Source organism: Anas acuta, chromosome 26, assembly GCF_963932015.1.
Source record: "Anas acuta chromosome 26, bAnaAcu1.1, whole genome shotgun sequence".
NCBI lineage: Eukaryota > Metazoa > Chordata > Aves > Anseriformes > Anatidae > Anas > Anas acuta.
Window position 1 is genome coordinate 4,908,570 of NC_089004.1, and position 20,129 is coordinate 4,928,698.

Below are 20,129 nucleotides of genomic sequence, written 5' to 3' on the forward strand. Positions count from 1 at the left end.
CTCCCCCCCCCCTCCCTCTCCGCCCCCCCCCCCTCCCTCCCTCCCTCCCTCCCTCAGGCCGTGTTGTCGCGGCGGCCCTGAGATGGCGGCGGTGGCGGCGGGCGCGGCGGCCGGGGCGGCCCCTCAACAGCAGCCGCCTCCTCCTCAACAACAGCCGCAGCCGACGGCGGGAGGGCCCGGAGGCTCCGGGGAAGCAGCAGGAGGAGGAGGAGGAGGAGGAGGAGGCGGTGGGGGGGGAGCTGGCGGTGGAGGAGGAGGAGGAGGAGGTGGAGGAGGAGGAGGAGGTGGGGGGGGGGGTGCAGGGCCCGGCCCGGGGCCTGGAGCGGGTGGTGGAGGAGCAGGGCCCGGTGGTGGGGCCGGGGGGGAGTCGTGGTACCTGGCGTTGTTGGGCCTGGCCGAGCACTTCCGCACGTCCAGCCCGCCCAAGGTGCGGCTCTGCGTGCACTGCCTGCAGGCCGTGCTGCCCCGCAAGCCCCCGGCCCGCATGGAGGCCCGCACCCACCTGCAGCTCGGCTCTGTCCTCTACCACCACACCCGCAACGGCGACCAGGCCCGGGGGCACCTGGAGAAAGCGGTGAGCCCCTCGGGAAGGGGGGGTTTCTAAGGTTGGGGTCTTGTCAGTCATGCTCGAGGACTAACCCGCTGTCTTTTCTTGCAGTGGTTGATATCGCAGCAAGTATCCTTTTCCCGGCTGGCAACGAGAGGTGTTGGGAGAGAGCCCCGCGGACAGAGCCTTGGCCCTAGGGATGGGGATTTTTAGCTGCTTGTAATCTGCTTCTGGGCCGCTTTCTTGCCGCTTCTGGTGTGTTGAGGAGTTTTGGACGCTGTAGTGTTGCTGTTTTGCAGTCGGTGTTTTAATGTTCGCTTAACTCTGGTGCTGCTAGATCCCGCAGTTCGAGGACGTTAAATTCGAGGCAGCCAGCCTGCTGTCAGAGCTCTATTGTCAGGAGGTGAGTGCGCTGGGACAGGGTCACTCCTGGATCGTTCTGGGGCTGCAGGGCTGCGTTTAACTTCAGTGTCTTTGTTCCTGGAATACCACATAATTATTAATAAAGGGTTTTATAATGTTTTTAGAGGCCATTTGCAGTATAAATACAAAGTACTATAGCATAAACCTGAAACATTTTGTCTGTCTGATTGTAAAAGTTGGTGTTGGAATTGTAACATGGGTCTTCTACAGCAAAAGAAGTTTGCTCGGCCAAATTTTTTTCTTTTTGAGACAAAAACAGGGTGGAGGGGTGGAAATAGAAGGCTTTTTTAAGGCTTCTGTTGAAATTATAGGTCCATTTTATTCTTTATCTGTGGAAAAGCCTTAACTGGTCTTTACCTTCTGTGAAGGAAATGTTTGCCTTTTCTTTCATGTGCAGGAGAAAAAAAAAAAAAGGCACGTTGGAATAGCAGCCAAAGGAGTTATATGGCTAATACTTTTGAACAGACTTTGGGTCAATTATTGTGTGATTCTGAATGCTAAAAACTTGGTTTTGTTGCTTTTCATGTTTTCAGGTTCCTAACCAGCCCGACTTTAATTAGGGATCAACACAGAATACGTCTTGTTTTGAAGTTACTGTTCTGGTGATGGGAATTCCCAGTAGCCTGGTCTCTGGTTGACTCGGGTGTGTGTTTCTGTTTCAGAATTCGGTGGACACAGCAAAACCTCTGTTACGCAAGGCCATCCAGATCTCACAACAGACCCCGTACTGGCACTGTAGGCTGCTTTTCCAACTTGCAGTAAGTGATTTTATGTTGCTACTCGTGTTACTCTGGCACTGTGGCTGGTAAAACAGCTAGGAAATGTATGTATTGTTCCTTAAAAGGTCTCAGAAACCTCTTTATTTTTTCTAACCACGTTAGTGGAGGGACAGAAGTTATGCAGTGATGTGTTTGGAGAGTACTGACTGGATCAAGGCCCACTTTACCTGTTGATGATGTGACAGATGGGAGAAGAAAACTGGAAGGACCATCCTGTGGGCTCTATCTAATAGCACAAAACTTTAGAGAGGGAATGAGATAAAACAACACGGCTTGTAGTGAGGGTAAATGTTCTCACGAAGCTGTTGGAATTGGAGCTTGCCAGCCTGAAGTGTTGGTTTGATTATTTTCGGCCTAATCTAGTACCTCGAGCAGAATTGGGGTGGGAAAAGCAGGTGGTACAAAGGTCTCCCAGCGATGTTCCTCTTCTGAACTACACTCTAAGCGTGGCACGGTGGCACAGCTCAGACCATTGTTGCTTCTAGGAAAAAACGGCCCATTTTGGAGTTCAAAGCATTTAATGTTTGCAGTGATCTTTATTTTAGCTGTGTAACTGCCCTTTAAAATGCTGCTTCCCCTGAGCATTTAGATGTGTTAGGACAGGACGCTTATCCAGAAAGTTTCCCCTTTGGTGGGAGGAGCTGATTATTGCTGGAGATTTATTTTTTTTTTCCCAGGTTATGCTTTTTCTCAGCTCCTAACCAGCCTCCGGGTGTTTAACACTAGACTTGAGGGAGCTGATTGCTCTTTTACGGGTACTCTGTAGCAGAGATCTGGTTAGCAAGCAATTTTATCTTTGAAGACTGCCTTAATAGTCACCTGTACTTGTCTTTTACCCCTTCCTGATGAGTTTAAACAAGCAGACCAATTTATTTGAAAAGGAATTGCGAGCTCCTTTGTATAGTTCAGGAGCGCTGAATTGTGCAGAGCCTTACTTTCCTATCGATTAAAGGACAAACGTTTACTTTGCAACGAGTTAATGCCCAAGTACTCACAAGAAGCTTAAGCATTTTTCTTGGTGCCTATGCTGAATAGGATCCTTCCTCGAAGCTTGACATTCTGTGCTGATTTCTTTTCTGCCTGGTATTTCCTTTCCATCTTTTGCTTGACCACAGGGGGCTGTGTGTCTCATTACCTTGGTGTGTGTTTTTCTACAGTTGTCTGGCTTTGCTACCTGAGTCTGGAAAATGTACAAGAACTGGGAGGCTGGAGGGGAGGGAGAGGTGCTCTGGAGGCTCTGCCATCCTTTTCCCATCACCTGCAACACACCTCGCAGACTTCCTCTGCTCCTCATGCTGCAGAACACGCTCTGTTGTGTAACTGTGCAAGTTATCCTTGAGCTTTTCCTGTCTGATCTGCACAAGCTCTCGATAAATTATAACAGCTTTGTATTGTGTGAAACCCGGCTGAGAAATTTTCTTTGAAATGTTACAGGCTTTTTCTGGAGAATGTGAGGTGTTCCTGGAAAACGAATCTAAAATCAGATGATATATTTAATGTGCCAGTTTAGCAGTTGTCACTTGTAAAGCACAGAAGTGCTTTATTTGCAATTATATTTGGAAAAAAAAAAAAACAGCTCATCAGGCTCTCTAAGAAAATGCTGACCTTTTTTGTCCTTTTTTCATTTCAGCAACTACATACTCTTGAAAAAGACTTGGTATCTGCGTGTGACCTTCTCGGCGTTGGAGCAGAATATGCTAGGGTGGTAGGATCAGAGTATACCAGGTGAGTTCTATTGATGTTGTTGTGTTTTTTTTCTTTTTTTTTTTCCCACCAGAAAAAATGGTTTGTTCTGCTTTTATTTAGTGGTGTTGTCTGTGATTGCTACATGGGTTTTGCAGACAGTATTTTTGAGTGTTCTCTTAGATCTGAGAGTTTCTCCAACTCTTTAACTTTTTGGAAAAACAAACAAAACCAATTAAGTCTATTAAGACTCTGCAGTGTGTTGTTTTTTTGTTTTTTTTTTCAAACTGAACTGTGTTTATTGTCTTGATCAGCGAAAGGTTTCCCAGTAGCCTGGCTTTGGCCTTAGCAACTATTGTAACTGGAACTGTCCAAGTCTTAGAGAAAAACCTGAAGAGGCTGGGATTTTGATTCCTGGTGCTATTCCATCTAGCTTTCAAATATGCTTTCTGTGGCAGGTTCTTTAATACTGCTTTAACTATGGCCCTTGAGAGGAGGGAGAGTGGCAGACTTTCTCTTTCCCCCCAAGGTTTTTATTTACAGTCGTGGTCTGGGTAATTTGTTTTTAGGTTTGATTTTTTTAATTTTTATTTATTTTTTTGGATTATGACGTTGTTTTGTTTAATTTCAGAGCACTGTTTCTGCTAAGCAAGGGAATGGTAAGTTGGATGTACTTTCAAAATAAACTACTTGTTCAAGTACTGTAATATAAGTTAGAGTGTAACCTGCCTGAACATAGGCTGTTGGTTTTTAAAGAGCAGATAAACATACAGAATACCTTATATATTCTGTTTTGTTCAGCGACTGAGTGTAGAATTAAAATATTCCTGAAAAAAGCCTTAAGTCTGCAGGTTTCTTTTGGAATTCTTATGGTTAATTTCCCCCGCTGCCCTTTATAAACATGACAAATAGATGGGTTATGGAAGGAAAAAAGAATTAAGTGCAAATTGTTGGAGGCCTTGTGATTAATGAAAATCTGATCATGAAATGGTTGGTGTTCTTGCAAATAGATGTCTTTGCATTATTTTTTATTTTTTTTTAAATAGACTCATGCCTGGGGCTTAACTGCGGTTCTCTAAAGTGTTTAAATTGTTCAGCACAAAAGTTATTTTTATTTTAAATTACAGCTCCTTCTAATGGAACGGAAGCTGCAGGAGGTGCACCCTCTCCTTACCCTGTGTGGACAGATAGTTGAAAATTGGCAAGGAAACCCCATCCAGAAAGAGTCGTTACGCGTGTTCTTCTTAGTCCTGCAGGTCACGCATTACCTGGATGCTGGGCAGGTGCGTGCAGAGGGGGAGGACTGGGCAGAAATGACCTCAGAAGCAGCGATACTTCTGATTCTGGGGGATTTTTGCTGCTACGCCTGAGTGGTGAAACGACATCCTTTCCTTCTTACCTGAGGAAAGGCTTGCTTTGGTATGCTTGTAACCACAGTGGCCACTGTTCCTTCTCTGTGACATTAGTGGGAATAACAGGCTTTGTGTACTGTTTTGAAAGACGTTTTGAGCATCTGATTGTTGTTAATGCTGGAACTCACTGTTTTGTCATGCTAGCGTAGTGATTTATGCAATAGCTCTGCTCACAAATGTGGAGGTTATTTATTGCCTGGCAAGTTTTCTCCACTGAGTAAATGTTCGTGCATCTGGGCTGCAGCAGCTCTGTCTGAAGTGAATCATCTTTTGCAGGTGAAAAGTGTGAAACCATGTCTGAAACAGCTCCAGCAGTGCATTCAGACCATATCCACGCTGCACGATGATGAAATTCTGCCCAGCAACTCTGCTGATCTCTTCCACTGGCTACCCAAGGAACACATGTGTGTGCTTGTCTACTTGGTGAGCAGCTCTTTTTTACTTAATGTATTGCTAATTAATGGGAAATTGGTTTAAAATGGCCTAGAGCCAGCAGTGATAGATTCTGCAGACCATATGCTGCTTTACATAACACTGACAGTTTAATTCTGCCACAGCATCTGTGAGAACATTGCTTTCAGCGATGTCAGGGTTTGAAGAGACTGTGCAAGAAGTCTGGAAGCTGGAATATAACTTTATTAATATCCAAGCCAAATAACTCTACTTCGTACAAGTTGATTGGATTCTTGACTTCACATTCCTGAAACTAATTACCTCACTTCTTGAATTTGAATTTATTCCTAATTGATGTCAAAATTCAGTTTAAAAAGACTGGTAGCAGAGGAGTTGTGTGAATGCCCAGACTTTTCCTCACTGCTAAGAAAACTTTTTGTAATCTTTCCCATGCTCTCCGGCAGGTGACAGTGATGCATTCCATGCAAGCAGGGTACCTGGAGAAGGCTCAGAAGTACACAGACAAAGCACTAATGCAGCTAGAGAAGCTAAAAAGTAAGGATGAGGGTTATAATTTAGCTGATGTCTAAGATTCCGTTATTTGTTACTAATTTAAATTTTAGAAAAGAAAGAATTGGGAAGCCTATTTAGCTCACTAGGACAGCCAGCTATCAGTCTGTACTGCATTTAAGAATTTTGTTGTTTTATACCTTTACTTATTTATTTTGATTTTTGAATTACTTTGGCTGTTGAATACAAAAATAGAATTTTGGGGAGGTTTATTCTTGTAAATTGAGCTGTAAACGTGTGCATTTTCTTGGTGCATTTCTCAGTGTACCCATCTTTGGTTATCCATTTTTTTTTCTTCTCTAAACCAAGCACGTTTTCCTGATGGCTTTTTCCTCAGCTGGTGTTCAGACTCCCATTCCTGACAGTTCAGGAATTGATTTTGTTGTTGGTGGTGGTTGGTTTGGTTTGGTTAAACCTGTGCCATCCTTGCAATGGCACGTGGAAGACGAGATGGGTGGTACGCTGACTCTTCTGACCCTAGAGGGTCCAGCCAAAGACATTGCTCTAGATTTGCACAAACGAGTCTTTGTGCTGAAGTCCTGCTGAGCCACCTGCGATTCGAGAGGCTGGCTGGGTGCAGTAGAGGCTGTGTGGTGGGGATGTTCCTATTGTCTTGACTTCACTTACTGAATTACCTCTGTTCCCTCTTCAGTGTTGGACTGCAGTCCTATCTTGTCGTCCTTCCAAGTTATTTTGTTGGAACACATTATTATGTGTCGGCTTGTCACAGGACACAAAGCCACAGCGTTGCAGGAGGTAAGAATGGGGTTTGACTGTTTTCCTAGTTGTGGTGTGTGCAGTGATTATTTAAAAATTCTAGTTCTGAGAAAGATTCTTGGGTTTAGATGGAGATTTCAACAGTGCTGAACTACTAACAGATATGGTCTGGCCTGATAGTGCCATGGAATTAGCCTCCTCGTAAATTATATGGTTTAAGAACATTTTGGAGTTGCTCGTGGAGTCAACAGGAATTGACGAGTGGCTAAAACGGGCACCTTCTTCCTGACTGTGGTTGGCAATCTGACCCCGGTGTCTTTTCCCTTTCCCTCAGGTTCTTCACTGAGAGTGGCTCTGAACTCTTCCCCTTTTATTTCCTCTTTGTGTTCCTGTCTTGTCCAAGTGTTTCTCTGCTTTTAAGGGTCCCTGACTTTCTGTCCTTTCTTCCTCTTGGAGAGTTTGGGGGAAGGAAGGAGGGGTTCGGTGTTCTCTAATGTTGAGAACAAATTGCATGCTTTTTTTCCCATTCTCCCAGGCATTTTTAATTCCTGTTTGTCCACCCCTTATTTATAGGATATATGGCTGCATCATCTCAACCTCTTTTGTCAGTCTTCACATGAATGTACTCTGGGGGGTAATTAGGCAGTTAAAGGAGTAGTCATTGGTTCTGGCTCATAAAGCTCATCACAAGCACATAGCCTTCAGAAGATTTGGATTCTGGTTTTTCTGTTTCGTGCCAGCTCAGATTCTGAGCGTTTCGGAACAGATCTGCTACTTCGTTTGCAGGTGGTGCCACCATATGGTAGAGCTGCTGCAAAGCAAATAATTCAAAACCAGTTCTAGTGTGCGTCTGTGTGGGAGGAACGTGCATGGAGCAGTGTGTGTTCGTCAGCTTGAAGCATGTCTAGCCTCTGCTTTTACCTTAGAGTGTGACTAATGATTCTGGAACCGATCTCTGAAGCATATTGAATGACATGTATGATGCAGTCAGATGGATACAGGGCAGAAATCAAAATGGAGAGAAGAAATCTTAAAGACCTATTATTCTTTTCCAACAGATTTCCCAAGTCTGTCAGCTCTGCCAGCAGTCCCCCAGATTGTTCTCTAATCACGCTGCCCAGCTGCACACTCTATTAGTAAGTGTCTACGATTAGTAGTAAACTCTTTGTAGGGCTGTACCCAAGACTCACTGAACAGTCACCAGTAACTGACGAGGTCACAGTGATGCAGACAGCAAAATTTCCTGCTGAGCAGTAGGGTCTGCTGTATTGATTGCCTGTCCTGCTGTGGGGGCTCACTGCCAGCGTTGCTGTCAAAGTCCTAAATCCCTTTTAGAATAGGTGACCTGTGGCATGATAATTAGTACACAGCGTAAACACACATGATTTATACTGTGTGTGTTTGAGACAGTGCATTGGGGTACTGGGTAAGGGGAAGAATTAAGCATTACTGTTTGAGTATTACAAGAAATTAAGAGTTTGGGGTTTTTTATACAGCAATGGGGCTTTTTTTTATTACAGGATTATACTGTTTGGAAGCAGTTTGTATAGAAATTTATGTTTTTTCTCAGAACCAAGCAAAACTAAGATTTATTGGTTAACTCTTTTTACTGCTAATATCCTGATTTCTGTGGTTTTGTGCTTGCCTTCCTTCTTAGCATTCCAAGCTTGTTATAACTGTGTTATATATTATCTTAGAAATGTCATGTCTTCTACAGGGGCTCTACTGCATTTCCGTTAACTGCATGGACAATGCAGAAGCACAGTTTACGACAGCACTGAGGGTAAGGTTTTCTTCTCAAAATATTTACTGCGGTGGTTCAGTGTGGAGTTGGGCTTGTTGCAGTTGTGCGGGTCACTGAGTTGAGGTTGGAAGAGAAATCTGGAGACTGTGTTAGTTGCATGAGTTCAGGTTTTTCTTTGCTGGACACAGCTCGGGTCAGGATTCGTTAATAGCCAAATATCAGACACTAAATCCGATTTTATTTTTTTTGTCTCTGTGTATATATTAAAGGAGAAGATGGGGTGAATTCTGGGTTGGATGCTGGAGGATTTTGACTGTACTAATGGTGTGTTGTTCATTTCAGCTCACTACACACCAAGAGTTGTGGGCATTTATTGTGACAAACTTAGCCAGTGTGTACATCAGGGAAGGCAACCGGCAACAAGAGGTAAGCTGCTTGCTGGGTTCTGGCTGTAGTTTTAAAAGTCAGAACATTCTTGGAGAGAGAGATATTACTACTGTGCTTGGGTTATTCTTTTTCTGGGCATTTTTGCAGAATAGTGCCTTGTCTGGCAGTCAGGCAACTCCATAATCAGGTTAGTGTCAAGTAGTAGTAGGGAGCTGGTGGTATCAGCTGGCATAGCTGCAAACCACCAAAGCTGCACGTTCTGGATCGTACATGGAATTCTCTACAGCACTGGGAAGGAAAGCTTCCAGTTCCCAATGCAGAGTGTGTGGTTAAAGCTGTCATCTTGACTCATTCAACCTCTTTGCTTTGGTTTCCATCTTAAGGGTTTTATTAGATTACATAAAACCAAGTAAGATTTAGCTAAACATTTAGCCAGAAATAGGTATATGCATCGTGTGTGTTCCTTTTTTTTCAGCAGTGTGCCAGAAGCAATATTAATACAAAAATACAGCTGCCTGCAGTCTTCCAGGGATGTTTGATCCCTCTGTAGTGGTTTTCTGGAGACGTGTTTGCAAGTCTCTTGTGAAGAAGCTATAAATGAACTTCTTCATCAAGCTCGTAGCACTTACTATTATTTTTGCCTCCTAAGCTTTTTAACGAAGCTTTTTCGTTTGTTTTTTCCTTAGTTGATTTCTGGTTTTGATTAAATGACTACTTTGTTACAATATTTGTTTCTTGAGCGGCTCAGTTAAATGACTACTAAAAATTTTCATTACTATTTTATAGCAACTTCTGTGAAGTTTAAGAAAGTATATTTTGCGTAAAACTATTTTGGGGCCAAAATGGACATGATAACCCGTAGCGTTGGAATGTTTGTGCTATGATTTAACCAATACAAAGTAAACTTCAGTGCATTTGTAGTGACTTGGACCATTTTGATTTGATATGCATTTCTCATAAAGAACACTTGCTGTCGATACCAGAAGCCTGTGTATGTCAGAAGCACTGATTATCTTTCTTTTTCCTCTCATTTTGTAGCTTTACAGCTTATTGGAAAGGATAAATCCAGACCATAATTTTCCTGTGAGGTGAGAGTTCCAGAAACTATTTGCATGCTGGTGTCGCATTGGTGATGGCAATACTGGATTTGTCTCAGGCTTTTTTTTACAAAGAAAACAAAACAATCAACTTCTTTTCAAGGCAGAAATTCTGACCAGGCATTAAAAGTAATGTTCTGTGTGGAGCTTTGATCATTAGGCAAATTCCTAGAAACCTGTCTGTAATGCATTTAATCACTGTACCATGCCTGGATTTCAACGTGTTGCTTTGTTCATAGCTCTCACTGTCTTCGAGCAGCAGCTTTCTACATCCGAGGTCTGTTCTCCTTCTTTCAAGGACGATACAATGAGGCAAAGTGAGTATGACTCGGTGCACTCGGGAGGTGGGGAAAAAAGGAGAAACTAAATCAAGCTTTTAAAATAAAAAGGAAAACCCAGAGGCCTTGCTTTCAAACCTCCTGGATCTCCCTGTGGATTTAGTCAACCTCCTGTTTCACTTAGGGCAAATACCACAAAACTGTTTGTTTTAGATCTCTTTGCTTCCGAATAGTAATAATAATACTGGTGCGGTGTTCTGCAGTGGCACATCTGGAACAAAAGCTTTTCAGAGGAGGATCTGTATTGTAGTCATTTTCGTTAAATGAAAGGTGAGGTTTGGGAATGAAGTGCTTTGTTTAAGGTCACCTGCAGCACACATTTATTCCTGAGCACTAATATTTGCCGACTGGATTAACTTGGTTCTTGATGATGCTTCTTACGCATTGGAGGGAAAGTCGAGTTTTTAAAACACTTTATTTCTTCTTCTGTTTTGGTAGACGATTTTTGCGAGAGACACTGAAAATGTCAAACGCAGAAGATTTGAATCGATTAACAGCGTGTTCTCTAGTACTCCTGGGTCATATATTCTATGTGTTAGGGAATCACAGGGTAAGCAAGCCTTCACTGTGTCTGGTATTACTATGTAAGTGTTTGACTTGTGATTTGCCAAAGAAAATCAGGACTCTTCCTGAAATTAATCTTGTTTCAAGAACGCTTGTGTATTGGTATCCCACGGAAAGCTGGCAGCTTATTGACTTACATAATTCTGCAGCTGCAATTTGCACATTTAATAACGCTTTTAAACAAAGTAGTAGTGTTTGGAGTCTATTGGAGAAGTGTGTGTTTCTGTAATGCCTGAAATCACTCGAAAAAAAGGAGCAGAATAAAAGACAAATAACATCATTCAACTGGATTGTTTGGAAGGAATTGTGGGTACAAGCTCTTCTGAATTCTCATCATATGCCAGAACGCATGAAATATTTCTATTATCTTGCACAACATCAAGGCCATAATTCCTAGGACAGAGCAAAATTCCAGACAGATTTAGATGATGTATTTGGGTTATTGTCCCATTAAGTGTTTCAACTAGTTTGCTGGAACATAGCAGCAGTTAAATTAGGTAAATTTTCTGTCACAAATTGCACATCTCCTATGTATTATATATTTGTGAGGAGGGAAAAAAAAATACATGTTTTATGTTGATATCTGCTCTTCACCAGGAAAGTAATAATATGGTAGTGCCAGCCATGCAGCTTGCAAGCAAGATACCAGATATGTCTGTGCAGCTGTGGTCTTCAGCTCTGTTGAGAGGTAAGTTGGGAAAAGGTCTTGTACTTAAAATAAGTGGCAAAGATCCCTTTGCTACTAATTACTGTTCAGTATGGGGATGTATGCTAACGCCAGCGCTCACTGAGGACACTAAATGGTGCCTGGATTTGCGAAATACTGATGGAAGTGCAAGAAGCTTTTTGCTTTTTTTTGAGTTATTGATCTTCAGCCCCATCAGCATCCTGTTTGGTGCAGCACTGATGTACTCCGGTCGCTTTTCCCTGTGGGCTGTAAGGCTCCTGGGGGGAGAGGCCCTGCAGAGCTCCTGCGTGGCTGTGAGTGGCGTGGGGCAGCAGGCAGGTTTCCCTGCTGTGGCTGGATGGCAGCTTGCAATATCCAGGGCTGCAGTGGTGACTGGAAAGGGTTCCAGCTCACACCCGTGCAGGGTCCATTCTGCTGCTGCTGCGCTTTGCTTTGAATGCAGTTCCAGCTGTAGTAAACATTTGATTAGGTTTTGCTCCTGTGTGGGGGCTTTAATAAATACAAGAGGCTATTATATCACTTTATATATAAATATTGTTTAAGCTGACTTACATAGGCCCCAGGATGCTTTGTTCAAATATTGACTAGCTTCTTGGCAGACCGTCAACTTTAATGCTGCAATTGATTTGCTTTCGCTAGAAAATAAAGCAGTAACTCTACCCTTTTTCCAAAAACTTACCCTGCAGCTTCAATTTATATTAAATTGTCATGTTTACTATAAGCATGGTGCCGTGCATTGAGTTCTGCTTTGCTGCTGCCTTTGCTGCAAAACTGCTTCTAGGCAATTGAAATAACTTCTCTCATTCATTTCAATGCGGTAGTTCACATACAAAACATGCTAATAATACCATGAAGAACGTGCTGTAGATGAAACACTATCCCTTGGTCAGCTGTCGTTGCCTCCTCTTGTATCCACGAGCCTGCAAAGAGTGAGAGGCCTAATTTCCATTCTGCTTCGATTCTTCTAAAGCTTCCTCTATAGAACCAGTTACCTTCTTTTATGAAGAAAAAGTGCTAAATCAGAAATAACAAAATGCCAAGACATGTTCTTCGATAGGAGGTGCATTGTCTCAGCCCCTACCACACTATACTAATAATTTTTAGCTGAAATTGTGATACTCAGGAGGTTACCAGTCTTAAACCTGATTGGGCTAATACCTCTGAGTCAACCTTAAAAAAAAGACGCTAGGATCAGCTTTCAGTATATGCAAAGTGGCAAGTTCTGAATTCCCCCAAAAGAAAGGTTTCAGTTTAAAAAAATATATAAAAAAAAAATGTTCCTTGACCTCTGAAACCCATGTGGTCACATCGCAGATCTGCGGTGAGAAACTCGTGAGTCTCTCTTGTTCCCACTAGATGGTGCTAGAAGCTAAAAGATAATGCAAAGGGCTCAGGGGCTTTCATTGGAGTGAGAAGTTTTTTTCCTTTTAGAAGTATTATGGTGTTATTTTTAAGGATTGGAAAGTAAAATAACACCAAATCCCGCAGTGTGCACTGCCAGTACTATTGGAATAAGGAAGGTTTCATGTTCTCTGTATGCCCCTGCTTCTCTTAAAAGGGGTTTTTATTCTGAAATTAGATGAGGTTGGTATATTGGCTGTTTAAATTAATTCATTAAATAAATACAGGGAACAGTCTTCTCAGATAAGAGAGCTGATCAGTTGAAAATAGGTATGAAGAGTGCTTTCTGGTGAGCAGACGATGCTCTTGTCTTTCAGACCTGAACAAAGCCTGTGGAAATGCAATGGACGCACATGAGGCAGCGCAGATGCATCAAAACTTCTCACAGCAGCTCCTCCAGGACCACATCGAAGCATGCAGTCTTCCAGAACACAATTTAATCTCGGTAAGGGATCTTCATCTTTCAATTAATAAGTGTTCTTGAGGCAAAACACTGTGCTTTGCTTTCCTTTGCTATTCCTGTGAGGTCTTGTGTTTCCTAAAAGTGTTTTATTGGTACTCCAGAACTGTTTATTTACTTTTTAGTGGCTTTTGTAGCAGGTGGTAGCCACTTCATTTTGGTGACAACTGTCACTTTTGAAAGAAATTTACTATGTAGTCGGGTTTAATTTTATTGTTCAGATCACCCAATCAACCTTGTTATGGGGAATGCTTTATTGTACACTGCCAGAAGTACAGTTTTTATTGATATTTCAGCTTTTATGAGTGTTCTCCTTATCTATAAATCTAAATTTCCAGTTAATACGATATTTGATGTCTGTATAGCAATTACCTTAAGCTGTAACTTTTTGCGGACCTCAAATATCGATGTTCTTCCTGTCAGAAACTTTCAACATTGTTTAAAAAATGCTGAAGGCTTTTCTATGCTGGAATCCAGCAAGGGTCTGAGATAACTCACTGTTTTAGAGTGAAATAATGGCCAAATGTGAAGTCAAGGTGCAACGAAATTTGACATCTTTTTCCCAACATTAAGTTTTGGGGAGGGGAAAGGGGGAAAAGAAGGCCAAGAGGAAGAAGCAAATTGCTGGCTTTGGTCACAAAGGGATTCTGAGACCTGTGGGTTTTTGTGGTGTGGCCCATGTTGGGAAATGCCCACAGCCAGATGCCTGGGGGCCAGGCACAGAGACTGGAGGCTCCAGCCTCGCCATCTTTGCTTGCCGTTGCTGGTAATGCATAACCCATGCTAGATTAAATATATGGAGGGGGAAGAAGATTTAAAAACAAACATTAAATCTGCCCATTTCAGAAGATTTTGGTAAATCTGAGAGGAAAATATTCTAGTGATGAAATAGGTGAGAACCAGAGGCTTTGCTCACTCTGGATACTCTGTGGCTGCAATGTAGTTCTGGCTCACAGACGCATCCAAATTTAGGTGCTTTGTGCAAGTCACGGTTTCCCCTGTTGGGACTGTCAGACTTCACCTGTAAGAGCAGGAAATGCTTTCACTTGATTGCCATTCACCCTGGATTCCTCCTGGCAGTCAGCTAGGTTTGGAATGACGGGCATGTGGAGTGGCTGCAGTTCAAAAGAAATACCAGCCCACGGAACTCCACGTGTGCGAAACAAAGTCAAACCTGACCCTCAACTTCTTGTCCTGAAATCTTTAATTATCTCGAGGTAGTGAATGTCTGTATGGCGAGCTCCTTCCTCTGGCATCGCTGCCATTCCTCCTCTCCCTGGGTAGAGGCTGTAGGATTTTCATGCTGTTTGTTATCTTTCAGTGGACAGATGGACCACCTCCTGTACAGTTCCAGGCACAGAACGGACCCACCACCAGCCTGGCCAGTCTCCTGTGAAACAGAATAACTATCAGGACAGTGTGTTTAAACAGAAACAAGCAAAAAAGCCAAAAAAAAAGAAAAATAGGAGAAAAATTCATTGCAAAATCTTTTCTTCAAAGAAAAGGCAGCAAATTCCTCTTCTAGTGAGGGCCTTGTAGGAAACGGATTGCATAAAGACAACGTACATTTCATAGACTTGCAAAGTGAGAAGGGCATTTTAAGCTGCTTTTACATAATATGTGTGAATATACAGCTAGTGTGTATATATCTACTGGTTGTAATCTGCTTTCCTCTTACTGAGAATTAAGGTTTAGTCCAAAGGACACTTGTTCCTTAAATTGTTAGATACTTGCTTTTTAAAAAATTGTCACAGCAAACGAAGAGGACTTGCACAGTTTGGAATACCAATTGTATTCTAAATACTTAAACCTTCCCTGAAGTATGATGCATGCCAGTTTTAATGTTTTCTGTGCCCTTCCACTCCTGGGAACAATGGGATTAAATCATGATTGATTGTAGGGTGCCCTAAAGTTCTAAATTTAGCTTCTGAGGTAATATTCTTTCCTCTTCATTGTGTGCAAGTCATTGCCAGCGCTGTTTGTAGCCTTGCAGTGAAGGTAACGCTGAGGTTGGTGAGATCTGAGTTCTGACGGACGGGGTGTTTGCAGCCAGGGGTGAGTTACGCTCCTCGGGGTGGCCTCCAGGCTGAGCAGAGCAGGCTTGCACTGTCACCAGAGGAGCCGATTCCATGTCCTGGATTCATGAGTCTGTGACAGTGCGTGCCACCACTTGGTCCTCATGAGGGTCTCTTCCTTCTTTCTCCCTGCACTGTTGATGCCCAGACCCCCAGGGTAAGGCAGAACCACAGCTCTTTCCGTCTCTGCTACTTCACAGTGATTTGTACTAAAGGAGGAAATTTCTCCTCCTCCTGTCTAGGCCAAGCAACTGGGAAGCAGCATTTTGAATCTCTACTGCAGCCTCACCAAGGCAAGGCAGCATCTGTGCCTTAATGATTTTCACAAACGATTGAAGTGAGTTAAACTAGGTGGTTGAAAGCCAGATCCGATAGAAGCAAGAGGCTTACGATAAAAATTAAACTCTAGTCTTGCACTTGGCAAAACCGTACATTTCCAAAGCTTTTTTGTGCTAGTGTTCCTGGTTTAGCTCAGTTTTTTTGAACTCTTCAGCTGGTTAGGCTCCCTGGATTTGCCTGTGCTTCTGCAGCTGTCCTGAAACAGGAGAGGCATGGCCCAAGTTTGTTCTGTAGGAAGCAGTACAGGAGTTGTTAATTCCACGAAGCACCGGCAGCCTTATAGCAAGGATCTTTGCTGGTCCGTTGTAGTGCGATGTAAACCTTGCAAGGCTCGTGGGGTCAAATAAAGGTGTTTTGCTCCCTTCATTGCCCTGCATATTTATCTCCCAATTTTAAAAGGGAAAGGGAAAGGAATCTGCTAGACAAGTTCCTTTTGTAGGGCTTTGTGTGATTGCATTTTTTTTTTTTGAAAGAGAAGGAGAATGTTTTCAAGGAAATATTTGACCCCTCAAACATTTAGAATTTATGGTAAAAGCAGTCCTGTGAAACCTGTATTTAATGGTCATTCTTTTTGGTCTTTTTTTTTGCTCATTCATTTTTTTTCTGTCTAGCAGCAGCTCACACAGACACCTGCACTTTATAATCTGAACCCCTCAGCTTTAACCACTGACTGATACAAAAGGGACAAGTTCTTGTCCAAGTACCAAAACAAGATGTTATGCTTCCTCTATCAGACGTGATGGTGGTTTAGCTCCTGTTCTCAGTTACTCTCGCAGAAGCTGTGTGTCTTTTAGGCCTTTAGGAAAAACGCGACCTCAATATTCGTGTAGGGAAAGAATATTATTAGGGTTGCAAGAAGAAGGCTCAACGCCATTTGAAAGTCTCACGTATTCCCTAAAAACTCCCCAAAAAAGGGAAGCTGTGAGCTCTGTTACTGTCCAGGGTAGTTGCAGATAGCAGGTACAGGCAGAATCCATGTGGACAGGAGCTATTTTGTGTTGCTTGCTGCAGTGTTTGTCGAGACAGAGCATCCTGTGTCGGCCAGAAAGGTTGAGTACAGGTCCTGTGCACTCAAACTCTGCTGGTGTGGCGCAGCTTCCAGGTGAGAGGAGGTCGAGCCAGGCTCGCTCCATCACCCATTTGGGGCAGCTGAGCTGAGATGGAACAATTCCATAACGGGATTGGATTTTGGTGGGGAATGGTCAGGTTAATTCCACCTTAGGAATATTGATACCACATGGACTTTAGGTCTTTATTTTATTTATGTATGGGAAGTAGTATCTCTCCTGGACTGTTCCCTCTACTGAATGCGCTCAGGAAGTCACTTGGGTTGCAAGAAGTCCGTGCCTGTTTTAAGCACCTAAATGCAATGGGGTTTTTCTCAGCAGTGCTCCGAGCAGCTGAGGAATGACTACTAACTGAAAAAGGTAGTACCCATGTACTTTAAAATTTACCAGTCCCATCCAAATAATACAGATTTATTTTCTTCTGTCACCCAATCTGAGGCTGTTTAGCTGATACATATCGATGGCAACTATACTAAATCACTTCAAATGTTGGCCAAAAAAGCGCTGCTCCTATAAGGCAGTACTTAAAATTTTAAAACATAATTATAACAACTCTGGAGAGCTGTGGTTTGAGCTGAGTTTAAGTAAAGCATTTGCAGCAAGCAGGATATCCAAGTGCCCGTGCAGGCAGCTGCATCTCCCGAGCTTTCTTTCCAGCTCTGGGAGCTGCGTTGCCCAGGTCTGTGTTACGGGAGAGTGTTTGCAGTGGCAATTTTCTGGCTCCTCGTTGCACAAACTAGGCTGCTTTGTAGTTCAAATCCCTTGCTGGTCTGTTCTCAGGAGGGAAGGAAGTACTTGAGGGAAAGGCTTGCCTGCTCGCTTCTGATGTAAGTACGCTCAGGTTTTCACCAGGAACCACTAGCCAAGTGTGGTAGCTGAACTTGGAATGTCAGGAGGAAGAACCTGGGCTTTCCCGGTGTGCGAGGAGCCAGCTTCACCTGGGCTTTCCTTCCGTGCAGAGTGGTGCCTCGGGCTGAGCCGAGGCATTGACCCACAGCCCTGCGGAGCTCAGAACTCAGCTCCACCTCCAAAGTCCTCTTCCCGTCACAGAACTTCAAAAATCATGTAAATTTGAAAATAACTTGGTGATTTTCTATCTCTGAAATTCAATGTACATTTGTTACAATGTACAGTGCTTTTTAACTACACTTGTATATTAAATTATTTAATAGTTTTTGCTTTTCAGTATCTTTTGTATGTAGCAGAGATTTAAACAAGGACCTCATAACTGAAGTTCTTCCTAATTTTTGAATGCGTATGTAAAGTTGAACAGAAAACTAGAAGTTTACAGTTTACAATGTTCTGTTAAGTGCTTGGTCTGTCTAACTTGATTTGAACAACATATTTCTAATCTTTCTTGTCCGATCATTCTCTATGAAAACAAACATGAAGTCTTTTATGAACTTCTAAAAAAAAAAATTATTCTTCTAAAGATGTAATTTAGAAAACTGTACAGTTTTTTCTCTAGTATTTTTAAATGAGTAGCGAGAACTTAAAACAGAAGCATCTAATCACTGTTTTGTAGATAGTGTAAAAACTTATGTATGTATAGAGAATGCAGTCTGAAGAACAGTGTTTGCCTGTTGTGTTTCATTTCCTACAGCATGACCATCAGAAAGGCCCATGTACATAGGAAATTGGATCAGTTTGGGGGTTGGGGGATTTAAAAATGAAAAGGAAAAAAAAAAAAAGACTTCATCTCCTGTCATCCCATACGTGCAGTCAGTTACACCATGAGCAGAACTTGACAAAATATTAGGGCCTTAAGTTGTGACGCTGCCTATAGACACATGGGGTACAACTTATTCCGTGTTGCTCCACCACTTTGATTTTTCTCAGTTTTCCAATTTGCCAGAAAGTCAAATTATGATTGAAAGGGTACTGTGATGTCCCATTTTACTTTACTGACCTCTCCAAATCATGCCGAATGAACCTGTTTCCTTAGTGTACGGCAGTTCTGGCCACGGGGGTGAGAACTGCTGAGTGAGAGGAAGCCCAGCCGGTAGTTTAGGCTGTGCAGAACACTTGGAGAAATCAGGATGAAATAACACCTGTCTGTGCTCTTCTACTGTCTGTCTTAGCAAGTGTATTTAATTGTTTCCTGCAGTGAACTTTTAAATGTTATGTCGGGTTTGTACAATGTATTGTTAAGTGTTTGTAGTTCTCCATAAGTAGCAGGATGTGTACCTTCTGCCAGTGCTCCTTTCCCAAGCTGTAAATACAGTAACTCGTGTAATGGGACGGAACCAGGGGCATTCGTTTTTGCCTTTGTTTCCTCTCGTTTTCTATATTAGAAGAATTTTTAAATAAAGTTTAATTTTACTTCTTCTAGCAGCTTGTAGAACATGAATTCCTTAAGTTAATCTGCCGGCAGCCCTGCCTACGAAGGATGTGTTTTGTGTGGAGGGCAGGAGGCCGCGTGTGCTCGTTGGTGCACGAGGAGCCAGGCTACCTGGGGAGGTGGCGGGCAGGGAGCCACGGGGCCCGCAGCTGGCATGCCTGTGCCGTGGGCGAGGGCTCCTGCCCTGGAAGGAGAACCAGAATTTCCTGACTGGGATCGTCCGCCCGACTCCTCGCCTCAGCAGTGCTGGAGAAGCGGCTGAGGGTGGCGAGGAGCGTGCTTTAGGGACTGCTGCTGGAGCCCTGGCACATGTCTAGGGTAAAACAAGGCTGCTCTGGATTCGTTCAACGCCTGGGATTATTTTTTTTTAAAATGTAGTGTAGGACAGAAGTATTTCTCACTGCATTCAGGAAGGATACTGGCTACGCTTGATCTTCACAGATAGGATCTGGTTTACAGGAAGATTGGTTTGTCTCTTTTTTTTCCAAAATTTAAATGTTTCTGGCAGGTACTTTGACATTTAGATCTTAAATTTAAAAGGAAGAAGATGCTGAACTGATTCGTCTGCAAGTGAAACTTTGAAGAAACTAAAAATTTTAGAACTTACTGTGTACCATCTCCAAAACATTATCTGAGCTGCTAAACTAGTGCCTTAATTTCATCCTAGATGCAAGAGTAGGTTTTGTTCCAACAAGTTACTCTCTTTGTGAAAATTTTAACCCAAGTGACAGCCTTGGGGAAAAAAAAATATTGACAGGTTTCTGCAAATAACTTCACCCAGCTGCTGGGCGATAGAATCTTGTGCTAGACCTGCCCTAAAACTCTGCTGGTGACACAGGGAGGGAAATGGAGATACGCATCTGTGTGGTACTGGTGCGTTAAAGCATCCCTTCAGAGGGATCCCAGCCTCAGTGCTTCACCACCAAGTTTTGAATGGCCTGAGGTGAAGCCAGGAGCTGTTGGTGCTTTGTAAGTCATCAACCAGAGCAAGAACTGGTTGTGAGCTCTGCTGTTAACCCTTCGCCGTGTGTAAGGGAAGGGGGTGGTAAAGGGTGCAGGAAGGCACTTTCTAACGAAAATTGTAGTCAGGATTTTAGAAAGGAT

At 43.0% G+C, this 20,129-nt stretch overlaps 2 protein-coding genes across 2 annotated transcripts in view; both read left to right on the plus strand.

Moving 5' to 3' along the window:
• The first annotated feature begins 82 nt into the window (after positions 1-82).
• MAU2 (MAU2 sister chromatid cohesion factor) lies at positions 83-19,015 on the plus strand. Its single transcript, XM_068661301.1, has 19 exons — positions 83-574; positions 659-676; positions 885-950; positions 1,633-1,728; positions 3,380-3,474; positions 4,064-4,091; positions 4,560-4,715; positions 5,121-5,267; positions 5,702-5,792; positions 6,460-6,563; positions 7,583-7,660; positions 8,242-8,307; positions 8,611-8,694; positions 9,694-9,743; positions 9,992-10,069; positions 10,529-10,640; positions 11,252-11,342; positions 13,061-13,188; positions 14,525-19,015. The coding sequence occupies exons 1-19, from the start codon at positions 83-85 to the stop codon at positions 14,597-14,599; spliced, it is 2,055 nt and encodes a 684-aa protein (XP_068517402.1). The 3' UTR covers positions 14,600-19,015.
• The window catches only part of NDUFA13 (NADH:ubiquinone oxidoreductase subunit A13), a 91,216-nt gene continuing 71,182 nt past the window's right edge, over positions 96-20,129 (plus strand). Inside the window, exon 1 of the mRNA XM_068661480.1 lies at positions 96-114. The gene's annotated coding sequence lies outside the window, so the exon portion shown is untranslated. The remainder of the gene's footprint in view (positions 115-20,129) is intronic.

What these genes read in the sequence shown, in the direction of transcription:
- MAU2 (XM_068661301.1), top strand. Translation starts at nt 83, where the DNA reads ATGGCGGCGGTGGCGGCGGGCGCGGCGGCCGGGGCGGCCCCTCAACAG. An exon ending in CAGAGCTCTATTGTCAGGAG is followed by an intron (nt 951 to 1,632) that starts GTGAGTGCGCTG and finishes TTTCTGTTTCAG; the next exon opens with AATTCGGTGGACACAGCAAA. An exon ending in AAGGCAACCGGCAACAAGAG is followed by an intron (nt 8,695 to 9,693) that starts GTAAGCTGCTTG and finishes CTCATTTTGTAG; the next exon opens with CTTTACAGCTTATTGGAAAG.